Below are 9,844 nucleotides of genomic sequence, written 5' to 3' on the forward strand. Positions count from 1 at the left end.
ATAAATGGTGTATAAGTGAATACATTTTTATCTATGAGTTTAAAATCAATCATTTACCATTAATTTGTATTACTTTTGTTTGAAAGTCAATAATAATTAATAAATCAATAATAAATAATTTATCAACGAATAAAAAACTCCTACATTATATTAAATCATTTATCTATTAGTTCATAGCCCCATGGTATTTTCCTTATACCAAGAATGAAAAAGTAAAAGTTCTATCAAAACTAAAACTCCCACTTCTTTTTCTTTTTGCTTTGTCACACTCTCTCAACGACTGAAACCGAAAACCCCCATTTTGGTTCTTTGCTTAGGGTTTCGTCAATGATGGAATTGGATCCTATGGATTTGCTTCGATCAAATCTCTCTCGAGTTCGGATCCCTGAACCCACCAATCGCATCTACAAGCAAGAATGCTGCTTATCTTACCAAACTCCTGTAATTCAATTCTTCTCCATTTTCCCCTTCTTGATTTTCACTTCTTGTTATGATTTTGAGCTTAACATGATATTCATGTAAAAATTAGTTAAAAAATTCAATTTCGCATTGTTTTTAGTTACATTTCTTGTCTACAGCTTCACTGTGTATATTGAATTTGATGTGTTGGTAATGGTTTTTGTTGTTGATGAATTTTTGTAGAGGTCAGAAGGTGGATTGTTCATAGACATGTTCAATTTCCTTGCTTTTGGGAAGGAATGTGTTGCTTGGAATTTTGAGAAAACTGGTAATCCTGTGTATTTGCATATAAAACAGACTAAGAAGATTGTACCAGAAGACAGGCCTTCAAAGAAACCCACTCTTTTGGCTATAGGTATGTATGTCACTTTGTGTCATGATCACACATTTCACATGATTAAATCTTTTCCTTTTGGGTTGCATTGAATGAGTTATGCACTAGACAAGATTAGATTAAGAATGAAGGCATTATATAGAAAGTCGAGGTAGCATCTAGTGTAGAAAAGATGGTAGAATTTTTCCTTAATGGATTTGGGTATGCATGGAGTCGGCCTGTAGATGCCACTCTAAGCAGAGTAGATTAATAGAGGTAGCTCAATTGCTAGAGGCAAGGGAGAACAAGAAAAAAGGAATCCATTTAGAAGGATTTAGATGTCAATGGTTTTGCAATAGACATGAATTACAGTAGAACATTATGGTACCATTTGATTCATGTAGCTGATCTTCCCTATTGGGAAAAGGTTTGGTTGTTTTTTGTTGTTGGGGATGTCTTGCTTCAATTGCTACTTAACTTCTGAATGTGTTTATTCATGTGTTCTTTATGGTCAAAGTGAGACATCGCTCTTCTATCTATTATATTGTAGTTATTGGGTTGTGGACTCATCATTTTATAGCTGTTTATTTGAGAATTGGTTTCTCTTTTCTCGGTGACACATGTTTACACATCTTATTAATTTGTAGGTGTTGATGGGGGGTTTGATAATAATGACACTGAATATGAAGAAACTCGTACTATAGTTATTTTGCCTGACTATGTATCTCTTCCCTTCCCTTCAGTGGAATTGCCAGAGAAGGTAGTAGTTTCTCTCTATTTTATGATTATTGCTTTGTTTATCCCCCTCACCTGTTTTTGTTTTGAGGAGAGGTTGTATGCTAAAGATGAGTTTCAGGTACGGTTGGCTGCTGATGGCATCTTACTAGCTGAGGGTGCTGAACGGAAAGAGCAAGTTGCAGCTTGGACTGCTGCAGATACGAAACAAGTTAGTGCCTATGCAGTGAATTTACACCAGATTGACAATGGTGTTGTTATTCCTCCATCTGGGTGGAAATGTTCTCAGTGTGACAAGACAGAGAATCTTTGGCTAAATCTGACTGATGGAGTGATCCTTTGTGGGAGGAGAAACTGGGATGGAAGTGGTGGAAACAATCATGCCGTTGAATATTATAAAAAGACAGGCTACCCTCTTGCTGTAAAGCTTGGGACTATTACTGCTGATATCGAATCAGCAGGTTATGCATTATATTACTTTTGGCATTCTTGTGTTTCTATCAGTTTCAAATTTAGCACTGGTCTTTTTTAGCCCAAATAAATCACTTTAAACCATGTAGATACCATATGTACTGTGAAGTAGCTGCTACTTTTTGGTTTGCATTTTTGCTAATTATGGGTTTTCTATTATGGTAGTTCAGATGTTTACTCCTATCCAGAGGATGATAGTGTATTGGACCCACTTTTAGCAGAACATCTGGCATTTTTTGGCATTGACTTCTCATCACTTCAAAAGGTTATCTCTTTATCCTTAATTGGTATTTTTCTTATGGTACTTGGCATCTCTGACCTAACCTATTGACTTTATGACTGTTTGCATTAGCACTATGATTTATCATATTGTCTGCTTTCACAAGATAGTATAGTAATTCACGATACTGATTTCATGTGTTGTTTTTGAAATTTGAAATGGAAATACATGTTTTTGGAATAATTCAGAACTTGATTGTACATTTGGAAATACATGCATTATACATTTTCCATTTTCATATTATGGATGTTTTATGTGGTAGCCATAATGTCTGTAAAGGTATCTTGTGGAATAAAATCCTGCATTGGACCCAATGGAAAATTTGCATATCTCGTGGATCTAGAGCTTACTTGCTCTTTGGAATGTGGAGAGTGGAAAACATTTGTTTAGTTGGAGGATACCTATGAATTTGAAGAAAGGGGGATGGTATGGGTATTTGGTGCCTACAATTTTTCTTACTGTCACTTTTGCTATATTACAATCAAATAATTAGATCCAAATACTAAGATCTCTCTTTTTTTAATTTTGAGACCTTAGAGTTGAGTTGATGATTGGTGATTTACTGTTGCTAGTCTTTGAAATGGAAATGTATCATCATTCAAAATTTTCCAATTTCAAGCCCTACTTCTATCCCTTCAAAGGAGTGGGTTTATGTGATAGTCTGATAGATATTGATGGATTCTTAAGCATTTAACTTATGGCGTATTAGTTTGTAACATACTTGTGCAAGGGTATGCTTACCATAATTAGATAGTTTCATATTATTCTTTTTAAATTATCACATTCTTATCTTCAGACTGAAATGACGACTGCTGAAAGGGAACTTGACCAAAATACCAATTTTGATTGGAATCGAATCCAAGAAAGTGGACAGGTAGTGGAACCGATATTTGGACCTGGATATACTGGATTGGTCAATCTTGGAAACAGGTAAAATTAATCACTGTTGATTTCTGCTTTGTTATAATGTACTTCTTTGATGGTTATTTGCATCATCGTTTTTCTTTCTCTCAGTTGTTACTTGGCAGCAACTATGCAAGTTGTGTTTTCAACAGGATCCTTCTCTTCAAGGTCTGTTCATGCCTCTAATTTTCTTACAAACTGTTTGAACCCTTTTTTCAGTTTGTGCTTCAGTTTCTGACTTTCTGTTATGACTGTATTCTAGGTACTATATAAACCAAAATTTGAAGAAGGCATTTGAGGCTGCTCCTGCTGATCCAACTGTGGACCTAAATATGCAGTTGTAAGTAACTAGATTGTTTCAATTTATAAGAATCCTACTGCTATCTCTTTTTTCTTAGTCATGTTTTGTTATTAATGCGTATTTTTTGTATCATATATGTGCCACTAGACATTTAGATCTTTTGTTATAATCTACTACTATACTTTTGGCATGGCAAAGATGGTTTTGGTTGCTAATGCAAATAATCAATATCTGGACAGTAGTTGCATTTTCTAATAGAGCATTCTGCTTCGTCCATAAAAGAAAATGTAAAAAAGAGGTGCATCAAAGCTTATATATTTCTGTCACAGATAAAAACTGTCAAAAGAGAAATATAATAATGATTCTGGTTTTACTTCAGGACAAAGCTGGCTCATGGTCTTCTGTCTGGTAAATATTCTACCCCAGCTTCTCAGGTATGTACCTGTATCTGTGTTTTTCTCTCAGAAACTTCTTTGGAGTCTTCATTATTCTTATGTTATCTTTTTTCATCTAGAATGATGATAATGCAAGTGTTGCTTCTTCAACTATCACTGATGTAAGCTTTCTAACCCTTTTGCAAGCAATTTTTCTTCTTTTTTGTGTGTGTGTGGGATTATATACTGTTCTAGTCCCAGAAATGAAATGGTTTTTTAAATGAGCTTTGGTAAGAGTGGATTTAACATGTTGCTATGATTTTATTTGAAGTATCAAAGAATCAATTTAAAAGTAAAAGATTCATGTTAATGAATATTCTGAAATTCTAGTCCTTTCATTTTATTGTTTCTAATTTTGATGAATTTTATTTGCTTATTTTTTCTGTTTACCTTGTCTCCTAACATAAGAAACAAGAAGGAATACCCCCACGTATGTTTAAAGCTGTAATTGCTGCTAGCCATCCTGAATTTTCATCTATGCGGCAACAGGTATATTTAGCAACTTTTTATTTTCTGAACATGAATTAATGGTGGAAGTGTTGGATATTGTTTCACTTGGTGTGTCCTCATTTATAAAATCATGTGGAAACGTAACTTTAAGCATAAGCATTTAGGGCAATGTATCTATTTGTACTTGAACCTTAGTTTGTAGCTATACATATAGAAGACGCGAGAAAATATCAGTTGAAGTTGGAGCTGCTTGATTTCATTTTGCTTTATAACAATTCTTTTCATAAAATTTAGGCCTTGTATTTAATTTTGATTCCAATAAGCCTTAAAGGAGTTAACTTTGGTGTTTCAAATTCAATGGAAGTTGTTCCCATCCAACTCTATTGTCAGGGTTGTCAATATGAGTTTTCAACTAATCATACAAAAATTGAGGAGTTAAGAAAAAGCAAAACATAAAAGCACAAATGTTAGACACTTTATGAAATATAATTTGTAAATAGTGCATTTTGAATAAATACTTATGTTCAAAATTCTATCGTTGAATTGAAGTACTAAATCAACACAAGTGCATAACTTTCATAAAACACAAACTAAAATAAATCATATGAATATAGACTAAATCAGTTAAATAATATAAGAACTAAGGAGTGAAGAATGAACTATGAACAGATTGCAAAACTAGTAAAACCTCGAAATCTGGACTGATGGAAAGTTAAAGAACCCAAACTGTGTTTCTGTCAAGGCAGTAAGCTCCACCAATGACTGTTGTATAAGTTCAGAACCAATTTGGAATCGTTGATGTCAAACTTTGTGAAAATAAACCATATAAAGTCCATTGTCACAACTTCTAAGTCAGACGCACTCATAGACTGCTTGGGTAAGAGAAGATTTGACATATGTCGTGGATGTTGAGGTTACCTCAAATAATTGGCAAACCTGGTTGAGCATTGCCCAGTCCAATTTAAGATTAATTACCTATATAACCAAAGCATAACTATTCATTGAACATAGATGTGTAAAATTCTTGACCTGTGTTCATTTTTGTAGTTGAAATAAAAATTTTGCTTGCGGGGTAAGGTGCGTACAGCTACCTTCTCCAAACCCGACTCGATGGGAGCCTCGTGCACTAGGCTGCCAATTTTTAGTCGAAATAAAATTTCTCCCCTTTATCGTGGAACATCTAACACCATTTTTAGTTATCAAATTGTAAAATCATATTTTATTTTTCAGTTTTGAAATGTGATTTGGACAACCATGTTTAACCTGTTATTGTTTATTTGCTCTGTTTAGAAACTTTACTTTGCTATCTTGTAACCGTTTGATTCCAACTTCATGTTAGGATGCTTTAGAATATTTCCTTCATTTTATTGACCAAGTTGAACGAGCTAATAGTGGGAAAACTGAACTGGATCCTTCGAGGAGTTTCAAGTTTGGTATTGAAGATCGAATTTTGTGTTCCTCTGGAAAAGTTGCATATAATAGAAGGAACGATTACATACTTTCCCTTAATATCCCATTGCATGAAGCAACTAACAAAGGTGGGTTTTTAAGTTACCATGCTTGACTCAACTGAGAAATCTTGGGGTCTTGTATCTAATGATCGTACTTTTGTTTTTTTTTTAAATTTCAGAGGAATTGGAATCCTTTCACAAACTGAAAGCTGAGAAACTTTCTGAAGGAAAGGAAGTGTAAGCTCATATGTTTAGGAACCTCACTATCTTCTTTACTTGCATACCCTGGCTAATACTGATCATATTTATTCTTATAGGTCCGGTGATGAGATTGTACGTCCCAGGGTGCCTTTAGAAGCTTGCCTTGCAAATTTTGCAGCTCCTGAGGAGATACATGATTTTTACAGCACCGCCTTGAAAACAAAGACAACAGCTGTAAAGTAAGCACCTGGATTTTCTAAATATGTTAAATTACAATTCCATGCATGTTGCTTTGTATTTGACAGAAGGTACACTGGTACCTTATCTCCTGGCTCTTTAGTTTCATGAGAAGTTTAGCCTATTAATGTCGTTAGGTGTTACTTTGCTAAGCTAATGTAATGATGTTGTTCTCATGGAAATCAAGTTTATGTTGAAACAATATTGAATTTTCAGGACGGCTGGTCTGACATCATTCCCTGATTACCTGGTGTTACACATGAGGAAATTTGTTATGGAAGCGGGATGGGTACCCAAAAAGCTTGGTACATTTTAAGTCACTATTTTGTCTTTTTTTACTTAACTGCTATTTTTTAGTACTTTTTCTCTCACTCTTTATCTTATTGAGAACTTCTCTTCTTTCAGATGTGTATATAGATGTTCCTGATATTATAGATATTAGTCATATGCGTAGCAAAGGTCATCAACCTGGGGAAGAGCTGTTGCCAGATGGGGGTATGTATGTTTTATTTGTTCAGGAGACAATGTAGATTCAAATAGAGTAAACAAGATAATTTGGTTCAAAGAAATCCAAATAAAATTCGTGTCAAACTAATGCACTTTGGTATATTGAGTCAATGAATATAACATTTATTTTTATTTTTCACTTTTTAATGTTTAAGGTCTCTCTACTTTCTCTTAAGGTTCATTTGTGAGTTGGGTTTTGGAGGGGAAATAAGGGAAATGGAAGGCTTTAGGGCCATGAAATACACTTGTGTGATGGATCTGAAGCCATCCCCTCCCCTCCTTTCCCCTCTCTTCCCTTCCAAAACCAACTCACAAACGGACTCTAAGTGGAATTTGTATGATGCAAGAAGTCAAGTTTACAGGCTTAGTATCTTACATTGATAATATCATTTTCCATTACTCATGACTCAATATATACTTTTAGTCCAGCGTAACATTGTGTTTGGTTTGCAAAAATGTTCAGTTTTCATTCTCTATTTTCATGAATAAATATACATAGTGTTCAATTAAGAGCATTGCTGATATTTGTTTTTGTGAGTGTATTTTAGTTAACTAGCTTTTTTTGCTTCTCTATTTGTTTTTGTGAGTGTATTTTAGTTAACTAGCTTTTTTTGCTTCTCTATTTGTTTTTGTTTTTGCAACTATTATTGCCTTATATGGACTTATGCCTCTTTAATCTAAATAACCTAGTTACTATTTTATCTGGAGTTAAGCTGAAATTTGAAAATGTCTTGGCATTTGTTATTTGTGTGTCACAGTACCTGAGGAAGATTCAGACGAACCTTGGGTCAATGAAGAAATTGTGTCGCAGCTGGTTTCCATGGGCTTTAACCATATTCATTGTCAGAAAGCTGTAATAAATACCTCAAATGCTGGTGTAGAAGAGGCCATGAATTGGTTACTATCCCACATGGATGATCCAGGTATTTGTCTATTATTATTGATTTTCTTTATTATGTGAAACAAATTCTTTTAGTCAATTACCTCATAACACATGAGATGATGATGGATATTTTTTCAATTCTTAGATATTGATGCTCCTATTTCAAAAGGGCAAGGCACTGAGACTGTTGACCAATCAAAAGTTGATACTCTAATTTCTTTTGGATTTCAAGAAGATGTTGCTCGAAAGGCACTGAAGGCATCGGTAATTTCCTCTTCTAATATTTCCCCCTTTTTAATCATGACTGGGATTAGCTTGGGTAATTGTATTGAAATGTCTTTGACTGCCTAAATGGAAATAACTACCTCGCAGAATGGTGACATCGAGAAAGCAACAGATTGGATATTCAGCAACCCTGATGCAACAGTTTCTAGTATGGATGCTACCTCATCAAACAATGCATCTGTTCCAAATGGTGATGACTTACCTGATGGAGGAGGAAGTAAGTTGCTTTTACTTAGATATTTTTCTGTTGATTATTAGTTTATTGCTAATATTTTAATCTTGCAAAAAAAATTACTGATACTTGTGTTATTCAATGTCATGATATAGAGCTTGTTTGGTGCAAAATAAATCTGTTTTATCATAAAAAACTGTTTTGGGTTTAACTTGACATGTTTGGCAAACCAGATTAAATTATGAAAAATGGTTTATGTGGGAAAAAAATGTGGTTTAGAGAAGTTGGAAGTTGGAAGCTATTTTATATAGTTATGATATTATTTTGAAATCATACATGTTTGTTTCTATTTCACCCGTGCAAAACTACCTACTGTACATACATTATTTATCTATACAAAATAACTGCATACTTTCTTTTACTGTTATAGAGTGACTTTTGCATAACCCGAATGAAACAAATTATCTTAACATCGCTTTTCATCAAGCATAAAATTAATTCTATTATAATCAATTAGAAATAATTGATTATACGTTAATCCAATATTAAAATAATATATTTTTGCAGCTACTCCAAACATGTTATCATACTTCTCTATTCATAATCCCTAGCATGGATTAACTATTAATATTGGCCTATTATTTTGACAATTCGGCATTAATGATTTATCCCTTGCTTTTGGCTTTCCTCAGAATACCGACTTATTGGAATTGTTAGCCACATCGGAACCTCTACGCAGTGTGGTCACTATGTTGCTCACATCTTGAAAGATGGTAGATGGGTTATTTTTAACGACAACAAGGTTGGGGTATCCATTAACCCTCCAAAGGACATGGGGTATCTTTATTTCTTTGAGAGGCTTAGTGGTTGAATTAGATACTGTGTTAAAAACTATTGAACACCAATGAACATTTCAAATGTAAAGAAAGGCAGAGTGCATTGTAGAATGGCGCAATCAACGACATTGTGCTGATGGTTTTTTTCCCTCTGTCTTGGTGCTTGGTGGCATGCATGGTAAGTCCTCATTGACTTCAGCATTATTTTGTGTAAACCTGTAAGAGTGCACCATTCTTGGAACTAGTACACATATATAGACCCTTCTTTGATCTTTTAGAAACTGAGTTCATTGTTTCATTTTCTCCCAGAGTTGTTATTTTAAATGAATACAAGTTCCAAAATGATACATTTCAGGACTTGATAAATGTCTTAACTCTTCACTAATGCATTACATTTCCAAATTTTGTTATCCTTGGCCCTTAGGTTGAGGACGGGCAAGTAAAAAAATGGTAAAAGTTGATATTGGGAAATGATGCATATACTTGATGTCGGATACATTTGGTAGTTCTAATTGTTTTCATTTGGTTGAGGTCTAGAAATTGTCCCTAGCAGTATAACATCACTAGCAATACATATACTTGTTGACTATTAGCAATGAAAATTTAGCAACTAATAAGATCAATTCTCAGGCTTCCGAAAGATTAATCTCTTTAAAAATCTAGCATGATATTCTTATTGGTTGCAATACGAGTTTACTTGTAATGCATTATTAGAGTAAGAAATTTTTATACTATTAATCAATCATCTATTAAATTTGTTAATCTTATAATTACTTTAAAAATGGTACATAAGGTAATATAAATTTGATGAAATGGCCATGTCCAGTTCATAAGAAATTGTTTGTTGGTGGTAGGCAAACTTTAACTATATCTCTATGTGCTCATATAATTAGGGTAGGGATGGCAAAAATACTAAAGAGATTAGT

General features: G+C 33.8%; 1 protein-coding gene across 6 annotated transcripts; it reads left to right on the forward strand.

Moving 5' to 3' along the window:
- LOC109347339 (ubiquitin carboxyl-terminal hydrolase 14-like) lies at positions 212-9,299 on the forward strand. Of its 6 annotated transcripts, none has more exons than XR_002107593.1 (20): positions 212-441; positions 643-814; positions 1,420-1,968; positions 2,149-2,243; positions 3,055-3,188; positions 3,273-3,329; positions 3,424-3,501; positions 3,842-3,896; positions 3,977-4,018; positions 4,305-4,385; positions 5,686-5,884; positions 5,977-6,034; positions 6,115-6,237; positions 6,452-6,540; positions 6,641-6,730; positions 7,501-7,665; positions 7,771-7,889; positions 7,998-8,127; positions 8,775-9,041; positions 9,079-9,299. XR_002107593.1 is itself a non-coding variant. In XM_019587113.1 (20 exons), exons 1-20 carry the CDS (start codon positions 328-330, stop codon positions 8,951-8,953), a joined length of 2,433 nt encoding a protein of 810 aa, XP_019442658.1. In that variant the 5' UTR covers positions 212-327; the 3' UTR covers positions 8,954-9,299. The 6 variants fall into 6 exon arrangements, 5 of the variants coding, with proteins under 5 accessions (XP_019442658.1, XP_019442655.1, XP_019442659.1 ...); XM_019587113.1 differs by having other exon boundaries at positions 1,420-1,532; positions 1,629-1,968; positions 8,775-9,299; XM_019587110.1 differs by having other exon boundaries at positions 8,775-9,299.

This window comes from Lupinus angustifolius, chromosome LG05 (assembly GCF_001865875.1).
Source record: "Lupinus angustifolius cultivar Tanjil chromosome LG05, LupAngTanjil_v1.0, whole genome shotgun sequence".
Lineage (NCBI taxonomy): Eukaryota > Viridiplantae > Streptophyta > Magnoliopsida > Fabales > Fabaceae > Lupinus > Lupinus angustifolius.

Coding starts and splice junctions, on each gene's coding strand:
- LOC109347339 (XM_019587110.1), top strand. CDS start 328: ATGATGGAATTGGATCCTATGGATTTGCTTCGATCAAATCTCTCTCGA. Junction 4,019..4,304: donor CTTCTTCAACTATCACTGAT/GTAAGCTTTCTA, acceptor TCCTAACATAAG/AAACAAGAAGGAATACCCCC. Junction 7,666..7,770: donor ATCCCACATGGATGATCCAG/GTATTTGTCTAT, acceptor TTCAATTCTTAG/ATATTGATGCTCCTATTTCA.